At 33.9% G+C, this 20,339-nt stretch overlaps 1 protein-coding gene across 1 annotated transcript; it reads left to right on the top strand.

The window, feature by feature from the left end:
• Window positions 1–3,059: 3,059 nt before the first annotated feature.
• On the top strand, window positions 3,060–7,816 carry LOC120079067 (uncharacterized). The gene is made up of 10 exons (XM_039033260.2): window positions 3,060–3,354; window positions 3,983–4,112; window positions 4,421–4,559; window positions 4,635–4,850; window positions 5,013–5,151; window positions 6,439–6,589; window positions 6,674–6,783; window positions 6,923–7,020; window positions 7,121–7,190; window positions 7,419–7,816. The coding sequence occupies exons 1-10, from the start codon at window positions 3,262–3,264 to the stop codon at window positions 7,506–7,508; spliced, it is 1,236 nt and encodes a 411-aa protein (XP_038889188.1). The 5' UTR covers window positions 3,060–3,261; the 3' UTR covers window positions 7,509–7,816.
• The last annotated feature ends 12,523 nt before the right edge of the window (window positions 7,817–20,339 follow it).

Here is a 20,339-nt window from a genome sequence, read left to right as displayed (position 1 = left end):
GTTGAGCTACAAATGAGACTTTATGGACCTGTATATTGAAGCTCCAATGGCACTTGAATAATTAATTAAATTATTCAACATTCATTAACTGCTTGTCACTCCACAAAAGATCGATAATTGCACTTTTCGCACTACAGATAGATTTATGTGTCCATTGGATATAACCAGTCAACAAAGCAATGACCCTTCACAAATTGCTCGTAAGTATAACTGAGCCAAAATTACCGTTTTGTCCATGTAGTTACATCTAACTCTTCAAGTACCACTGATCCATCTAATGAACAATAAGTCATAGTCCAATTATGATCAAACTTCTCTCAGATCAAGAGAGGGTGTGGTGTCACATTGTTCAAGCCCCGAAATCAGCCCTTAAAGAAGCAATTTATCTACTTACCCCAACATTAGGGAATGAGTGAATTTCGTATTATGCAGTTGTATTCCCAGCTCTTCAATAAGACGAAACTCCAAAATGGTAAGCTTATTGAGTCAACAATCTGGCCAATCTCACCCATACAAAATCAAAAGACCGCCTTCATAGGTAGGAGTTCACAACTCACTTAGGATTCAGGTCATGTCACCCGTGGTCATCATGGTGAAATATAAGTCTATATTATTAACAGTGATCATGAATTAGTAACTGCATCTAATCTAAAAAAAAAACCCTACTTGTTTCGAACTTTTTTTTCGTGGTCTGGTCTTATACAAACTCATTTGTATAGAATGCTCCCCCTCATATATCTCTACATGAATGATCAGAATCAGATCATATGTAACACTTTACAACAATTGTAACATCTACAAAGCAGATTGTATTCGTAGTGTCATCAGGATAAGGTACCCAACTTTATCCATCTAATACATACCATTTAAGTTATCACTTAAACATGATCCATCTGTATGTTTCTACATACATGTTTAAGCTACAAAAGATAACCTTGAATGTTAGTTTATTGGTTTGTGGGTTCATGCTACTAAATTTCGAATATCTCATATTTTATTAAATAAATAAAATTGTTTTTACATTATAATTACAAACTATAGAACCCATGAGAGGGCATCAACCCCAACGAACACTCATATGCCAGAGATGATTAACCAAGTTTTAGGTATCAAACTCACGAATGATCTGGTCGACTACTTAGGTATGCCTTCTAAAACTAGAAGAAACAAACACAAAATGTTTCAGAAGATTAGAGAAAGGGTTTGGAAAGTGGTGCAGAGTTGGAAAGAAAAGCTTTTTCCGGTATGTGGTAAATAAGTTCTTATTAAGTTTATTACCCAGCTATTCCCACCTATACCATGAGTTGCTTTAGGCTCTATATCAAGACTTGTGATGAGATTAATAGATTCTATGCTTTGTTTCTGGTGGGGGTCTCTTGATGGACATCATAAGCTACATTGGAATAGTTGGAAAAGATTATGTGTGAGCAAGGATAAGGGTGGGCTTGACTTTAAAGATTTTAGTCTTTTCAATCAAGCCACTTTTGCCCAGTTAAGCGAGTAAATTTTGAAAAAAATCTTGACAGCCTTTTGGAAATAACCCTTCTCTTACAAACTCGATAATGACTTTTTTAATGCTCCTACCGAAAATAACCCTTCTTTTACTTGGATAAGCATTATTTGGGATAGAGAGCTATCCAAGAAGGGGTATAAATGGGAAGTGGGAGATGGTTGTTGTATTCTGATTGACCATGACCTATAGCTTAATAGAAAATGCGATTGCATTTTGTTTCTTTCTAATGCTTAGTTGGTTAGAAAGAGAGTGATCAATCTCATTGAGTCAAATGGGGTTTGGAATGAGTAGTTGATTCGTGATAGCTTTCTCCCTCTTGATGTGCATGATATTTTTAAGATTCGAGTAGGACCTACCTTCTCCAAGGATTAAATCATTTTGAATTATGACCCGAAAGTTTGTTTCTCGATCAAAAGTGTCAATCATCTTGCCACCCCCCTTGAAGGCTATTTTAAGGTTTCCTCTTTCTTAGATGAACTATCTTCTCCATTGTGGAAGCTTTTATGGAAAACACAAGTCATTCCTAGAAATATGTAAATTATCTGGAGGAAAATTCAAGACATCATCCCTAACAAAGTCAATATTATAAAAAAAGGGATCAACGCTAACCAGTTATATCTGTTTTGTAGGAAGGATCTAGAGACATCCTCCCACTTGTTTGGATCGTAAGTTCTCCAAAAACATCTAAACTCGTTATCTCCTAATTTGTGTCATATGTTCTCTATTTGCAGGGTCGATTGGTTGCCTTTTGCATTGAAAAGTTCAGGGATGTGGACCATGGCAAGGCCGTCACTATCTTGTGGTGCATCTGGGCATATAAGAACACTATTAATAATAATGGGAAAAAAAGCATCGTTAGAGTAAATCCAAAGTAAGTTAAATTTTATATCTCATCAATGAGTTCGATGGGTTCTCTGGTTTTGTGCAGGTTGTCGAATTGGTGCACCAGGCGTCATGTTCCTTAGAGCCCATCGAAGATTAATAAATGAAAGTTGAACATCGATGCTTTTTAGAATTCTACGAAGTAGCGCAATGGTGTTGGGTGGGTGGTTCTTGACTCATTTGGATCTATGATTTGTGTCCAGCCTAATCATCTCTCATCTTTTTCTATTACTCACCCTAGTACTACTGTGGTTCAATCTGACTCCCTTGAGGTGGTTAATTTGATTAATAAGTGCTTGTTGGATTTCACTGAGGTGAAGAATGCAGTTGATGAGATCAGATATTTGGGTGAATAGCTGGATAATATCTCTTCTTATTCTTTTTGTCCTTGTGCTCAAAATGCTCTTTATGTTGCTCATTTTTGCTTATGGTTTGTCTTCTATAGGTGCTTCTGTCTCTTCCACTTCGAAGGTTAACATGTGGTGTTAGGACATTATTTCCCTAGATGGCTATTGGATGTTATTTTTGAGGACCTTGTTCATTCTTTGCCCCTTTGAGTTGGGATTTTAACGAAGTATCTTAAAAAAAAAAAAAAAAAAATTATTATTATACAATATTTTCCACGTAGATATATAAATATAAGATATAAAAGAAAAAAGAAAAAAGAAAAAGAAAAAGAAAAAGAAAAATAAAAAGGATTTTATAAGGGAAAGAGCGTTGAGTTCACGCGAGTGTAGTACGTGAGAAATCACAAGCTTTAAGCAAGCTAGGGTTTTCTGCAGCCTCCCTTGGCGCCCTTGCTCTGCACTTGTAAGAAAAGGGAGGAGACGTTAGAACCTTGGATTTGCTTGACAGATTCTTCTACAATGGCCACTGTCGTTCAAACCTCCGAGGAAGATGCGGCGCTCACCGTCGTCCGTTTTGCCTCTGAGCTTGCTTGGGCCGACGCCGGTCCCGAGGTTCCTAATTTCGTTTCTTTTGCTACTTTCTCTTTGAAATCACTTTGATGCTTTGGCACCGCCGTCCGTATCTTGACTTTCTCGCTTGCACTAGGTTTTGGTTTACAACTTCATCGAAATTTGTTTTTCACTGCTCATTCTTCTATAATGATAACGAAAAATCCTCTAGGAATACGATTATTGGATTTATTCTATCGGAAATTTAAAATTATGGTAAATTGTAGCGTTCTAGGTGCCTTCCATGATCCGTTGGAAATTGGCGGGGTTATGCGACGGCAAATGTTCTACCATATACGTCGGAAGATTGGTTATTGAGCACTGAGAATAAATTAGTCCGTTAGCATAATTTACGTAATCTTGCCATGTCAAAATGGCTTGCGATTAGAGTTTATGTGTATTCTTATATGTTCACAAGAAAAAGAGTTGAGGATGAACAAAATGAGGATATATGTTTTTTGTTTTTTTGTTTTTTTCCCCTTTCCCTTATTAGTTTCTAAGCACCACAATTTAGCCTTTTGCTTATAATATCTTCTAAAATACACTCTGCTTTTTAATTGAATTAATCAACATATTGCACCTTATTTGTTAGTCACGTGGCTTATTAGTTGGCGTTTTTCTTTATTTTTAGACTGCTGAGCCACAAGTTAATAGACTCTGCGTTGAAGCCCAAGAATGTATGGTTATGGGAAGATGGTTGGATTTGGCATCTCTAATGCTTACATCTGCTGACTTGATATTTTCAAAAGTGTCTGAAAAAGGTAAATATAGTTCGAATTTGAAAGCTAAGAATGAATCTCCAGGACCCTTTTCTCTGTATTTTTGTCTTCAGGAGTTGAAATTGTGACAGAATGAAGGTTGTTGAGGTTGTTTCTTTTATTGGTTTTGTTATTATTGTTGCATGCGTCTTTCAAGTGGAACAATAGAAATGTCAGCATGGAGACAAGATCTTCTGTGAAAAAAGGAAGTGGAGGTCGGAGGAGAAAGAAAATGTTTCATCCATGTAACTAACACAGTTCAGAAAATGTTTCATCCATGTAACTAACACAGTTCTTTTCTTTTGGAACAGATCTCGAGTGTGTGTTCACCATTATCTGTAATCTTGTCACAAAATCTGGAAGTCCAGATGAATCACTTGAAATGGCAAAGCTTATATCTGCTAAGATCAGCCAACAACCAAATGACAAACCTGCACTGCGTTTAAAGATGTAATGCATGCCAAATTTGTATATATCATGATTTTGACTCTCTTTTTTCTTTTCTTAAGTCTTCCTCTTTTACAGCTTGTTCAATCTGTACAACCTGCTTGAGAACCACCCATATAGCCGGTTCCATGTTTACATGAAGGCCTTGGATTTAGCTTTTAAGGGGAAGGCCCCGGAACATATACTTCCATCATTGAAAAAGATCGAGAGTTTCTTGAGAGAGTGGAATATTGGGATTGTAGAGCAGAGAGAGCTTTTCCTCGCCATTGCTAATGTTTTGAAAGAAAGTAAGAGGTATTACAGAATGAATTATGTCACTAAATGATTCTCCTTTAGTTATCCTTTTTACATTTTTACTTGCACTTATTTTTACCTCCTACTTTTTGTGATTTTTTTGTTTACTCTTGCTCATTGTTATAAACCAATATGTGATTGCCAACTTCTCTTTGATTTCAGTTCTGCAAATGATTATTTCAAGTTCCTTACCAAATATTTGGTCACTTTCTCGGGTGAAGATGCACATACCTTGAATGAAGCAAAGGAAGAAGCTGTTCATGCAATTGTTGAATTTGTGAAGGCACCTAACATGTTTAAGGTATTTCAGTTTCTTGTGTAGCGTATTATATTTTAAAAGCTCTTTTTACCATGGTTCAAACAACTTATTACATTTTTTGAGTTTGATATAGAGGTGGCGATCCAAATTTTTAACTTCTTGGTTGAGGATATATTTTTAAGTTGACTACAACTGAGTACATTGTTCCAATTCGTTCTTGTCTCGCGTCATGGGTTCAATTTATGGTTTAAGATTTAATATCCTACGAGTTTCCTTGATACCCAAATATTGTAGGGTCATGCGGATTGTCTTGTAAGATTAATCGAAGTGTGCATAGTAAGCTGACCCGAATACTCATGAATATAAAAAAAAAGAATTTATAAAAACTGTTCTTGTTTCACATCTAGTACTAGGAATCTAGGACACAACTCTTCTATTGGTAAATTTTTAAGTCAGCTCTGTTACATTAGCTTTATACTTCGCACCTTGAAATGGTTTCTGGGCTTGAGGTTGATGGGCCCAATTATTCTGTTGGTTTTATCTGGTATCCACTATGAACTCAAAAGAACCCTTGCCATTGTGAAGGGTTTATGAGGTGAGGGCATCTGTGTTTTACCCTCAAGTCTTAACCTATTTAGGATTTTCTCTAGCTGGAAATCCTGCCTCATTCTTTGTAGACTGGAAAATATGAGGAAGGCAGGAAGCAACTTGCATTAATGTCTAGATGGATCAACGACGGTTAATGTGGAAACTCTCTTCTTTTTGCTGTTTCTGAGATGAAGAGATATCACAGTGGAAGAAGCTTGGGAGGAGAATTTGATTCTTAGAAAATTTTGGCTGATAGAGGAAATGGGTGATTTCAGGGGACTTCTGGAGTAGCATAAAATGGCAACATGGTGTTAACCCTGGCAGAGATGAAGATAAAATTGGAAGGGCTAGTTGGGAAGTTATTTGCGAGATTGAATACTATATTCACATGATTATTGGGGCTAAGTTTGGTTCCTTGTACTTTTGATGGTTGATTTTTTTGTAATTTCCTCTATTTTGTTTGAGAAGATATCTCATCCAATTGCTCTCTTAATGGTACTCTTGTTAATTCTGATGATTGTTTCCAGTTTAAAAACCAAGATTTCTAAGAAATGTTTTTTGGATTGCATGTGAGAGATGCATTTTTGTTTTTATTTTTAAAAATTTTATTTCTATTGGCTACTGAATGACTTATAACAGAAGATTTTACAGGAAGGGTTTAATTCCTATTTCATGTTTCAAATTTGATCTTTAGCCAATATTATCGACTTATTTGCTACCAACTATTCTTTATGTTTGCAGTGTGATTTGTTAGACATGCCTGCTGTAGGACAACTGGAGAAGGATGCCAAATATTCATTGGTTTATCAGCTTCTGAAGATTTTTTTGACTCAGAGATTGGATACTTATTTGGAATTTCAAGCTGCAAATTCTACTCTATTGAAAAGCTATGGTAAAATTCTCCACTCTAGTAATTACTAATTAGAGCCAAATTTGTTAATCATATTCGCTGGATGTATTCCTTGATCTGGTGTAGGTCTCGTCCATGAAGATTGCATCGCGAAGATGAGGTTATTGTCATTGCTGGATCTTGGCTCAAATGAATCTGCCCGCATTCCATATGCTCTCATTAAGGACACACTTAGGGTAAAAAATAAAAAAAACTTTCATTTTACATGATTTTCCTTTTGTGTTTTATTTTTTGATTTGGGTCTGCCCTTCTTAGAGTAACTTGGGAGGGAAAAATTACGTGGCTGAACTGCCAGTCTTGTTATTTGTGCTTCAGATCAATGATGATGAGGTGGAACTGTGGGTCGTGAAGGCCATTACTTCCAAATTGATGGACTGCAAAATGGACCAGATGAATGAAGTTGTGATTGTAAGGTTTGTGCTATGCATTATCCACTTCGTTGCATTGCACTCCTTTGGTTAGGCATAGCTTATTCTGTACTAATATAATACCTCTTTTGATGTTCATGTGCAGCCGCTGTACTGACCGTGTATTTGGGCAGCATCAGTGGGAAACACTTAGGACAAAGCTAGCCACATGGAGGGTAAATTATCTCTTTTGTTTTTCATAATAAAAAGATAATATATCATGGTTGTTAAGCTTGCTCTGCATGTTTAACATTTCTCTTATTTAGTAGTAGGTAACTATAAAATTCAGTCATTGATCTTAAGATTGGACCAAAATTTTCCTTTAGCAAGGACAAGGATTAGTTAGTGCTCTGCCCCTCGTGGTTTTCTGCCTTTAACAAAACTTTGGTTGGTGCTTTTTCCAGGGGAATATTGCGAATGTCATTGGCACCATTCGAGCAAACAAAATAGTCGAAGATGGATCACAGGCTATGCAAGGTTTGGCAATTCGTTGAAGAGTGGATTTTTGTTGATCTGTAAGTTAAGTCTCACCTACCTTTCTGGATAAAATTCTAGGATGTCTCATGTTCTACTCAATCCTCTAAATTTGTTCAAATTTTGACATGGGGAACCACATTCGAATTGGAGTAGTTGGTTATATTAATGGATTGTTGTACCATCGTCTACACTCCTAGGCCTTTGAATCGGCTCTCTGATCTTTATTTCTTTGAGTAGTGCTATTTTTTTTTACCCTTTAGATTCAATTCGTTTCCTATGTTTAACATCTTTTGTTAATAGCTATATATGATGGTTTATTTTTCTATATTTTTGTGTCTATTTCATGTCTAATTTAGACATAATGAAGCATGCATTTGTTTAACCATGTCTGATCGATCATGAGTTACCTCTCTTCTTTACATATCCATCAAACCTTGAATGTCCTACACTAAGGAATTGTGTTCATCATGCGAAATGAAGGAACGTGCCTTGAGCCGGCGGGGATGGGGAAAGCTTTTCCCTGTATTGGGGCCCGATCCTTGAAATGAATACTCTATGTATCCAGAAATAGAAGCCCAAAGACCAAAGTCCAGAATTAAAATAGGGAAATTACCTATAGCTGTGTTTTCAAAAGCCGTCAGGGGCGTGCTTGCTCTTGGAGGTCTGGCACCTCGCCTTTTAAGCCCTTATGGGAGTGGACCTAGGGCGCAAGACGCAGGTTTGGCACCTTGCCTTGAAAAGGCGAGGTTCAGGTGCGCCTTTTGTGAAGCTTGAAAGCTCAAAAGCCCTTGGCTTTTTCTATTATTTTTTAAAAATAATAATAACTAGGAGTTTTCCTTAATCAAATTTACCAAGCTTAAATACTAAATTTTTTATGTTGGACCCCATAAAATTATTGCACCTTGAAGTTGAAGAAACACCAACCCGGACAGGGAACTTGACCCTCGCAACTTTTCCTATGGGGAATTCCAACTTCACTATTCCAAATCTAATGAGGATTTACATTATGGACGGTGAGGATGCTTTTGCTAGCCTTGCCCTGTCCAGCAGGATTCCCCCTTACACGAACTAATTATTATTAGGTAACTTTAATCCTAATTTGAGTACAGTTTTTGCATAATTATTGCTTGAAGCTTGGTTTTGATCCTCAGTACTAGAAACAAAATGATATTATCCAATTTTTCTAAAATCTCCCAACTGAAATGCCTAAAGTCTTGAAAGTGGCTAAAGGAATTGTGTGTCCCACCTTAGAACTTTAATCTTCAAAAGTTGGTGCGACATGTAGTCTTTACTGAACCGAGATGCTTTTCTTTCATTCACGGTCCACGTGGGAACTATTTGCAATTATTCAGGACTGTCCTTGGAGATTGCTTTCTTTTGGTTTTTTTGAGTTAAAATACCATTTTTACCATTATGATTTTTTATGATCAATCGTCTAAATTTAGTTAATGTGTTTTCAATTAATTTAAAAATAATTCTTGTACTTTCAATCAATTTTAAATTTAGTTCTGGACCGTGGTATCTTTTCATGCTCAAAGTGACTAAATTATTTGGGAAAAATGAACATGAAATTAAATGTAGGGTTAATTTAAAGATTAATTGAAGGTACATGACTAAAATTGGATGATTTAAGGTAGTAGGACTTGAATGACCAAAATAATATTTTAACCTACTAAAATTGAATAACTGAAGGTATTAGGACCTAAAAGACTAATATAATTATTTTAATCTACAAAGTATTTTGAACTTATTTAAAACTGATTGGATATATATTTATAAAAATAGGCAGCGATCAATTACATTTATTAATGTCGAGATTTCTGAAGGAATAAAAAAAGGTAAAAAGAGAGATGCTTCGAAACAGTGAGCATGCAGAAAGGTAGAGAGGAAACGAATATGACTATTCACCGCCATGACAATTTAGATAAAATAAAAATATAAACAAAAAGCAAAATTTCCTGATATGAAACTTGAGGTAATTGTAAATTATTGGGAGTCGTCGCAATATGGTCGATAATTTTATACAATTGAATGTATAAAAGAAAAATAAAAAATGATTTAGATTTGTATTCAATAATTATTAAGAATATGCAAACTTGAACAATGATTATGAGTCAGTTACATTGTCGTGGTTTTCTTTGATGATTTTTGAATTGTAATAAGAATCTTTCTACACTAGGAGAGTTTCAACCGGCAAGTTGTAAAAACCTCATAAAATGAATTTGATTTTCAATTCCAAAGGAAGGATTAGTCCACACTATTTTGATTACCCATGCCCATGAGGTAAGGAGAGTTGCCTACTAAAGTTAAGAACAGTCCACAAACAATAATCAAATTTACAGTCTGTTTACCTATTCCAAGAAGAATTACAATCTGTTTGGAATATTTTCTAAATCCTTAAAAATATTTTTTTTTCAAACTTAAAAGAACAATTTTTTAAGCACTTAAATCATTTTAAATTGGCTTTAAGTTACTTGAATGTTCAAGCACACAAAGTAGGAAGACTCATAACTCTCATATGAATAAATAAAATGTTTGTACATTTACAATTACAAACCATAAGACCTTACCTACTTATATTTATATCTGTTAATGAAGAGCCCAATGCATAAAAATGCATGTTGGGTCTTTGAAGTTGCACTCAATAGTCAATCAATTCATTTTTCCATAGGTTGATGCTTTGTATCGCATGACATCAATCCCAATATTTAGGACATTGTTTCTTAGATAAATGAATTCCATGCCTGAAAGGTAACATACCTTTTTTTGGAATGGTGCATTTTATATCTAGACAAAATTTTGTCTATATAAGATGCTTGAGGTAATGCTAGTGTTATGTTCTTGTGGTTCCGAACTATTTGGATCCTAAGAACATACTGTGTATCTTCCAAATCTTTCTTTTGGAGTTCTAATGCCAACCATCTCTTAACGTCAGCAAGGAATTCTACTTCATTTCCAATAAGTAGAATACCATCAACATATGAAATCAGAAAAGCTACCATTTTGTCGACAATCTTATTGTAAACACAGGATTAGTCAACGTTCTGTTTAAAGCTATAAGATTTGACCGCAGTGTCAGATCTCATATTCCAGGATTGAGACGCTTGTTTCAATCCATAAATAGATCTTTTAAGCTTGCAAACTTTTTGCTCTTGACCCCATTCTATAAACCCTTTGATACATATAGATACTCTCTTCAAGATAGCCATTCAAAAAAGCTGTCTTGACATCCATCTACCAAATTTGATAATCATAAAATGTAGCGATAGCTAAGAGTATTCTAATAGACTTGATTATGGTAACTGGAGAGAATGTTTCTTCATAGTCTACCCCATATCTTTCGGTAAACTCTTTTTCCATGAATCTAGCTTTGTAGATTTGTACCTTACCAGCTTGGTCTCGTTTTCTCTTGTAGATCCATTTACAACCAATAGGTTTTACCCCTTTTGGTTGATCTGCAAGTTTCCATACTGAATTGAAGTACATCGACTCTATTTCGAGGTCCATGACTTTTATCCATTGGTACCGGAAGGAATTTCTTCACTTACCGCCAACTCTTATTCCCCTTATTCCCATAGTTGAGCCCGGTGGAATGCCTTTGTAGTCTTTCTAATGCTAATGCCTTCTTCTCTATCCACATCTTCCATTGCTTGTTTGAAAGTCAATGGATCCTCTGAGTCATCATTAGGTATGACGACTTGAGTTTTCGTTAGACCCACGTAATGGTTAGGTTGATGAACAACCCTCCCACTACGTTGAGACATTCTCAACTCTTAAGAAGGATGTAAAGTGTCAGTTTCATTAACTCTTGTTGAAAGACCAGCTTGATCAACAATTCTTGTTGATTTGTTTGTAGCTTCTGTGGATATCTCTTTTAATACTAGCTTACTGCGAGGTTGATGATTCTTTATGTGGTCCTCATCTAGGAATGTTGCATTTGTTGATACAAATACTTCATTTTCCCGAGGATCATAGAAATAACCACTTTTTGTCTCTTTAGGATAGCCTACAAATAGGCATACTTTTGAATGATATTCCAATTTCTTTGAGTTTTGCACCAACACATGTGTTGGGCATCCCCAAATCCTGAAGTGACGTAAACTTCTTTTACGTTCTCTTCGTAACTCGTAAGGTGTTTCTGAAATACTTTTTGAGGGAACCTTGTTCAAAATATATACTGCAGTCTGTATTACATATCCTAAAAAAGAATTTGGCAACTCAGCATAACTCATCATCGAACGAACCATGTTCAACAGGATTTTACTTCTCCTTTCTGCTATATCATTCTATTGGGGTGTACCAGGTATCGTGAGTTGAGACTGAAGTTCGTGTTCTATCAAATAATCATGGAATTTTAAGTCCACATACTCCACCTCAATCTGATCAAAATGTTTTAATCTTTTTATTTAACTGGTTCTCAACCCTTTCCTTATATTCCTTGAACTTTTCAAGGATGTCAGACTTATAATGCATAAGGTAAATATAGCCATATCTAAAATAATCATCTATGAAATTGATAAAATATTCATACCCTCCTCGTGCTTTAATATTCATCGGATCACAAAGGTCTAAATGTATGAGGGTTCTTTGGTTCTAAGACCTTTTCCTGTAAAAGATCTTTTGGTCATTTGACCCTAAAAAAAAGACTAACATAGTGGTAGATAGTTATCTTCTAACTGATTTAGAAGTCCACTCTTAACCATCTCCCAATCCTATTGAAATTTATGTGGCCTAGTCTTAAGTGCCATAGATAGACGTTTGGAGAAATTTTTCGTTTCAACTATTTTAAACATATCTATATTCAAAACGGTTTTTACCTCAGTTGATTTTAACACATACAAGTTATTTTCCAATTTTGCAAAACATATTTTGATACCTTTCAAAATTATGAACACTTCATTATTTTTAAAAGAGACTTTATAATTTTGTTCTAGCAAACATGAGATAAATATTAAATTTCTTTTTATAGAAGGAATGTAATAGACATTTTCAAGTAAAATGTATCTATCTCCAACAAATGACTTTATATCTCCCACTACTTTAGCTGAAAAAACCTTCCCGGTCCTCACCTTAAAATTTGTTTCACCTTTTGTAAGCTGTCTCCAGGAACTAGTTTCCTGAGCGAAAGTACAAATATGATTAGCGACACCTTGAATCTATTATCTAGGTTAATTTATCATTTTCCACTAAACATGTCTTAATGACAAGTAAATCATATTTACTTTATTGTGTTTTTTGTGTTTCTTCATCTATGACATTCGTGTTTATTACTTCTAACATATCTAGAACATGTTCATTAACAGAGGTTCTATCCTTTACGTTATAGTCATAAACTTCTTCGAGGATATCGTTTCTGAAAAATTGTCCAAACAATGTCGGTAATGAATCCATGATTTCTTTAGCAGAAGCCATGTTCTCGAATTTCTTAGCCAGTATATCAGATATATTTGCTAAGATAAGGATCCATGCCTTTTCATTTGCCTTAATCCATCTGTCATACGCATTCTAAACTTTTTGGTTTGCTGATGAACTGGGAGACTAAGGACATTCCTTTGTTAAAACAAATTTTAGATCATCATCTGCTAGTATTACGTCTATGTTCGATTTCCATGTTGAATAATAAAACCGTTAAACATGTTGGAGCGTGTAATTTTGAAGAATTTAACATGCTAAAAATTCTAATTATTAAATTGCTTTTAAATCCAATTAAATTTTCGCAAACGTAAGAATATAACCAAATTTTATTATTTATTTGCAATGATACTTTAGTGAGTCAGAATAGATGCTATCGAGGGGCAGTCAAATACTTCTTTACCGAAGCAAGACATTATTGACTAAATACTATTTCCAGAATAACTCTTATTCCTATAGTCATTTAGTTACCGTTTTTGGTCAAGAACTTACTAACATTTAGTAACTATTGTAAGTGTAACCCTCCATTTTCAGACCTCAGAGGTCGGCCCCAACGATGCTATTGAATTGGAGAGTCAAGGTTGGGAATAGATCTAAGAAATCCTATCTATTTCTGGAGTTTGAGTTATTCCGGATCTCATGTTACAACCCTTTGAGGGGATAGTTGTGAAAAACAACTAGCTAATGCCGCCTAAAAATGACAGCAGGTGCAATATAGGAATCTCACGGTCCAAACTAATGGAAGAGACTGCAGTACACATTGACACATATCCTTCCCATTTACTATGAACTACTTCCCTTATGAACCTTGCTATTGACCAATGCAAACACTTTTTGGTGGGAGTAGTCGTGGTAAAAGTGACATGAAGCCGAGCATGGATCTCACGGTGTGAACTCTTAAGGACGTAAGAGCTAAAATCAATATATAATATATATTATTAATCTCCCATTGAAGTGTTCTATTTGTTTTCGGTAATAAATAACTAAGTCTAGGTGAACTTCAAAATATAACTTTTATATTTGGAACCTACGATGTCTAGGTAATAAACCAGTTTTAAAACCTCACAACGCTCACGCATGCTCATAAAACCGCGTTAACAATGCTCAATTATTTAGTTATAATCCCTAGGTAGGAGGTGTTCAATAAACGTCAACTTAAATACCTCCAGCCTTGGATAGGATTATAGATCGGTGGAATTTGTAACCACAATTTTACAAGATAATGACTTATTTTAACTATTAAAATAAGTTGTTATTTCTTAACCTACGTGAACATGCATTTTATCTTTGTTATGGATTTTAAATGTCTAATCCAATTTTATAACAATTTATAAAACTATAGACATGCTTTTCATCCATAACATACATCAAGCCTTTCAGAATTTAATATAACACTTTATATTAAACACTTGAAACTCTAAATATGCCTACTATGTAGGAGTATATAAGCATGTAGCAGAATCAACAAGGATCAATAAGCATTTTAATTAATTAATTTTGGTTATAAATAAAATATACTCATACAATAATAAGAGGGTTTCAAGACATACCTTTGTAGAACCTCTTGAAACTCGAATTCAACTGCAAATCTTCTCCAAATCTTCTTGTGGACCACCTTAAGGCCTTCCATACTATTCTCTTGGTGCATTAGATTGAGTTTGGGACTCAAAATAAGCTTGAATGAAGGAAATTTGGTAAAGAAGCACATTGGTGCACCTTTGGAAGAACACCTTCTTCAACTCAAGTTTTCAGCAAAAACTCAACTCATGCATGCCTGATTCTCAGCTCAATCTTCTCTATTTATTGCAAGACCATCATGCAATATAGATAGCTGCATGAAGAGCAACTCATGCTTGGAAGATTGACTCAAGCAATGGTGGAAATATGTGTGAGCTTGTTGGTTGATGAAAGTGGAGTTCTCCCACTTTTTCCATTTTCAACTTTTTCAATTTTTGATCTTCAAATTGATTTCCAAAATCAATTTTGTTTTCAAAATTGAAAAATTTTATTAATTTTACAAAATTAATTTCATAAATTAATTTTTCAAATAAAATTAATAATAAATAAATAAATAAATAAATAAATAAATAAATAAATAAATAAATAAATAATTTAATTAATTCTAATTATTTTAATATAAAATATTAAATTAATTTTAACACAAATTCCACCAACATGAATCTCTATTCATGAATTTAAAACTTAAATTATATTTAAATATTAATTCATTCTCCAATTTCGTTTAATACTAATTTAAACGCATAATTATATCACATATAATTACTAGTTCCCTTAATTCTAATTTGAACGTTTCAAATTAACTCATCACGCTACTCTAAGGCTAATCCATTTACGAACTAGTAGGGGATCACGGACCTACAGATCATGGGCTCCAACGATTTGAGATTAATTGGCTAAATTCTTTACACCAAATTAACCCCATTCGTTAACGAATGGGCCACTCCACTAAAGCCCATAGTTGCACTCCTCTCATTGTAGATATATTGTGTCCACTCAATATAACCATGATTAGTAAGTTAACCCTTCATAGATTGTTCATAATAACGGTTGGATCAAATGTCTGTTTTACCCCCGAGATTACCTCTTGTTCCTTAAGTCTCACTGATTCTAATGAACAATTAGTTTGTGATCCGATCAACAAATCGAGTCCCTCTCGGGCCAATGAGAAGGTAAGACCTTTTGTTCAAGACCCGGAGTTAGCACTTAAGGGAAAAAACATTAAAAAGTAAGAGTGACCGATTTTGTGGTTAGTCCTAAACAGTAAACAACGTTATAAAGTAAGAGTGACTGATTTTGTGGTCCAATCTTGTACAAACCCATTGCACAGGACATCCCCACTCCTCATGTCATAACATGTACGAATTAGGATCACATCGTTTGTAGTACTTTACAACTGCTTGTAACAACTACAAAGTGGGTCAAATCCAATAGTGTTAACAGAATAAGGCACACAACCTTATTCATAAACTATAGATCATTTTGACTATTTACTCGAACCTGATCCACTTTTATGTCTCCACATAAAGTTCAAGTACTCATTAATAGTCATGGATCTTTTAGTTTATTGGATTTATTTCTAAAACGAAATAAGCAATTCATATATTCAATAACAACTTATTGAATTTTCAGAATAAGTTTTATTGTTTACAAACCACGAGTTTTAGGACATAAAACCCAACATACTATACAACTCCTTATAACATACTTTTAATGCATGATACATGCTTTTTATGGTGGGATTTAAATCTACATGGCATACTATATGCACAAACAAGATTTATTTAATTATAACATACATTCACAATGCATAAATAATTAAGCACACACTGATATGGATCAGTTCTGGCATTCCAAGTAACAAACAACCTATATTATTACAATAATAATCAAAACCGGATCCAAAACACTTATAGACTGCCCGAAAAGAACCTCAATCGAACCTCCAAAGCTTCAAAATGGGTTGAACCGACCAAAACTAGTCTGAAAAACTTCAAGACCTAAACCGACTGAACCATCAGTTGGGTCACGCGTGCACTTTCTGGGCTGGGATGAATAGTGTCACGACGTTTCATCCCAGCGTTAAAACGTCACGAGTTGTCTGATGAGCAACGATGCAACGCTCTGTGGGCCGCGTTGCAATGCTGCTTTGCAGTAGCTTCAAACCAAGTTTTCTTCGACTGATCTTTCTTGCTCCTTTCTTCAATTACAACATAATTACAACTCTATTGACTCTAAAAAATTTATAGACTCTTAATAATACATTAAGGCCCATAAACAAAGAGACAATTACAACAATTAACACTTAATTGAATAAAATTTAAATGTCATAACTAAAATTATCCATATCAACAACCATTTCATACAACCTATGAAAATCACCCACCGAGCTAAAATTAACACGAATTGAGTGCTTAAATCATACTTCGATACTAATGGATAGAGTTAACATGCAATTAGAGAAGAAATCAAGATCTAGCATGCAATTAGTAGAAGAAATCAAGATCATTACACACTCTAAATCAAAGCATGTTCATCAAATAAAAAGAGGGTTTCTAAAACATACCTTTGAAGAATTTCTTCAATCCACAAATTTAGCTCGAATCTTCACTCCAAAGGTGTTATAGACCACCACTTGGTCTTCTTATTATTCTCTTGGAACTTAAATTGAATTGTGGGATTCAAAATGAGCTAAATTTGTGGAATTTCTGAGAGGAGAGGACTATTTTTTCTGGTTTTTAGTTGAAGAACTTTTTTTTTCCCTAAAAAATCAGTAAGGATCAATTGCATGGCCATCAATCTGCTCTGTATGTTGCTCAGTTTTGTGCAAGTTGTTCACAACTTATTTGTATAAAAGATGGACAACTTTCATTTTTTTAGTGGAATTGTGAGTTGAAATGCCAAATGTGGGATAAACCCACTCATAATTTAAAATTGATTCAAAATCAATTTAATCGAAAAATCAATTTCTCAATGTTTTAATTTAAATTTCCAAAACTTAAATTAAAACCAAAATTAATTTTATTATTTGAATTTTCATAAAATTCAAATATTCAATTTTAGATAAATTTAATTTAAACAATTAATTAAAATTTTTAATTAATTAATAAATTTAATATCCAATATTAAATTAATAAAACACCAATTCTACAATCATGAATCCCTATTCATGTAATTAATATTTAAATCAAATTTAAATTTTATCCAATTCTCCAATTTTGTTTATTCGATAATTAAACGTGTAATTATATCGTATATAATTATTAATTCTCTTAATTCGAATTTGCGCTTCAAATTTACTCATCATGCTATTCTGAGGTTTAATCCGTTTGTGAGCTAGTAGAGGGACTTAATGGACCTACAGATAATGAGCTCCAAAAATTCGAGATTAATCATCTAAACTCTTTAAATCGAAGTAATCGAGTCATTCCACTAAAACTCAGTAGTTGCACTTGGCGGTTTACTTGATCGTGTAGCAACGTTCACTACTCGATTGTGTCAAGTATAATGTGATAACTTGATACTGTAATTGAGTCACTCCACGCGTTTAGACTTTGCTACTCGATCGTGTAGCAATGATCACTACTACAGAAATTGGATTACTTGGCGGTTTTCCAATGTCAAGTAAAGGGTATACTTGACACTTATAAAAGCGTCAAGTATTCGAGTGTCAAGTATAGTGTGATAACTTGATACTGTAAAAACGTCAAGAGAAATAATTCTTGACACAATTTCCGTGTCAAGAAATATAATACACTTGACACTAATGACATGTCAAGTGTATTAATACTTGACACTTATTATTGTGATTACTCTTGACATTTTTTATTTGTCAAATATATTTTTATCTTGACACGAAATAAGGGTCAAGTAATCTAATTCTTGACACATTTCCAATGTCATCTATGCTTTTTTTTTTTTTTTCCCAAATTAAACATTTGAATTTAATTTCCATTTCTTATTTCTTGCATTACATTTGTTCCAATAAGACAATTCCATCAACTAAACAATTGCACATATATTTCAGGTCTACATATCAGCCAAATACATTCAACGTAATAATTGAGAATACTAAAATAAATAATTCCATTCTTCTATTACTCATGTCTACATGAAATGTTCCAAAATTTATAAGATGAATCGTACAACAGTACGATAATTCCAAAAATTTACATTACTCTATCAACCCACCCCAATATATGATAATTCCACAATTGTAGGACCAATCTTTATGTGCTATGTATTCCAAAAATCAAGACTAAAATTCTATCCTCCACCACACATTTCTTTGAAGTATATAACCTATAATGGTTGAACAAAATATTTACACAAAAAAAGTTTTGGGCATTCCCATGTAGCCACATACACAATTTATAGGAAGTTCATCAAATATAGCGACCTAAATATTTAGCCTGTTCCACGCATACTTCATCCAATTCAAGTTACGAGTATGAGCTCCTCGTATAAATCTATAAAACATAGAAAGTGAGATATACATATTTATTTACTATTTACATTATCTATAATGTTACAATATATATAAGTAGTTTAAAGACATACCGCATCTGTTATAATATTCTTCTTTTTAGTCACGATTTCTCGCATATATCTCATAACGTAATACCTACATTCGACAGTTCCCACTTGTAAAGGACACTACAATACAAAGCAAATAATTAATATACATATCATACAGATGCATTAAATAAACATCATTTTATTAATTTTTTCAATGCTCTTATACTTACCTTTACTGTTTTACAGAATGTAGTTTTTTTGAGTCATTTGCAAATTTTTTTGAGATTGGAAAATGGTCATTTCCCTACATTCATTAAAGAGTATAGTATAATATTCAGAATGAAATAAACTTTACACCGAAAAAAAAACTCAAGCAAAGTTAGCTTACATGTTTGTTATGTATTTGATATCTTCTCGTGAACTTGTTCTCAATGAGTCAGTATAGTATACCACGTCATCATACGCATTGATAACAATTAACAACCAGTGATCACTATATACACAACTAATTAGTATGGAACATGAATGTAGCTCATTACATTAAGTAGAACAGAGTACAAAAAGCTTTCAAGTACAATGATCCAACACAATTCTACATTGGAGACATAAGAACCAAGTAGATCAACAAAATTAACATCTAAAACATAAACAACCCACTAAAATTTGGTCCAAATAATCAAACATTATATTCCAACAGAATCACAAAAACCCATAAAACCAAGCAGATCAACAAAATATCACAAACTAATTACAAACTCATTCTCAAACTAAAAAAACTGCGTCGTCAAACTAAAAAAAAGAAACATCATCCGTAAGTGCATCCCCAAATTGTATCAACTAATCTAATTCAAACTATATCCTCAAACTAAAAAAAAAAAAAAAGAAAAAAAAAAAAAGAAACATACACATAACAAATATATACACATTTCAATTAAAAAAAATACACATAACAAAAATGTTTGCATGAAATAGTTACTCACAACGAACAATCCCAACGGTACCACGGACCGACAATCCACCGGATGATACCACCGGCAGCGGACGACCACGGACGGCAACATTGACGGACTAGAGAAATGCGGGCGGAGGCGACTAAGAGAAATGTGAGCAGACCTCAGCGGTAGCGGACGACACCACCGACAGTGGACGACCCACTAGACGACGCCACCGGACGACACCATCGGCAGTGAACGACCACAGACGGCAACACTGACAGACTAGAGAAATGCGGGCAGAGGCGACTAGGAGAAATGTGGACGACCAAGGGTTTGGGGAAGGAGAGAAATAGAGAAAATGAAGTTATAAATTTAGGGCTTTTCATTAAAGTAAGAAAAAAAAAAATTATTTGGTAATTTTTTTAATATTTTACTTGACACTAAAAAAATATCAAGTAAAAGTTC

The sequence above is a fragment of the Benincasa hispida genome, chromosome 6 (genome assembly GCF_027475165.1).
Source record: "Benincasa hispida cultivar pf3 chromosome 6, pf3_genome.v1.1, whole genome shotgun sequence".
In the NCBI taxonomy this organism is placed as follows: Eukaryota; Viridiplantae; Streptophyta; class Magnoliopsida; order Cucurbitales; family Cucurbitaceae; genus Benincasa; species Benincasa hispida.
Note: the sequence above shows the minus strand (reverse complement) of the source record. Positions and strands in the feature narration are given on the sequence as shown.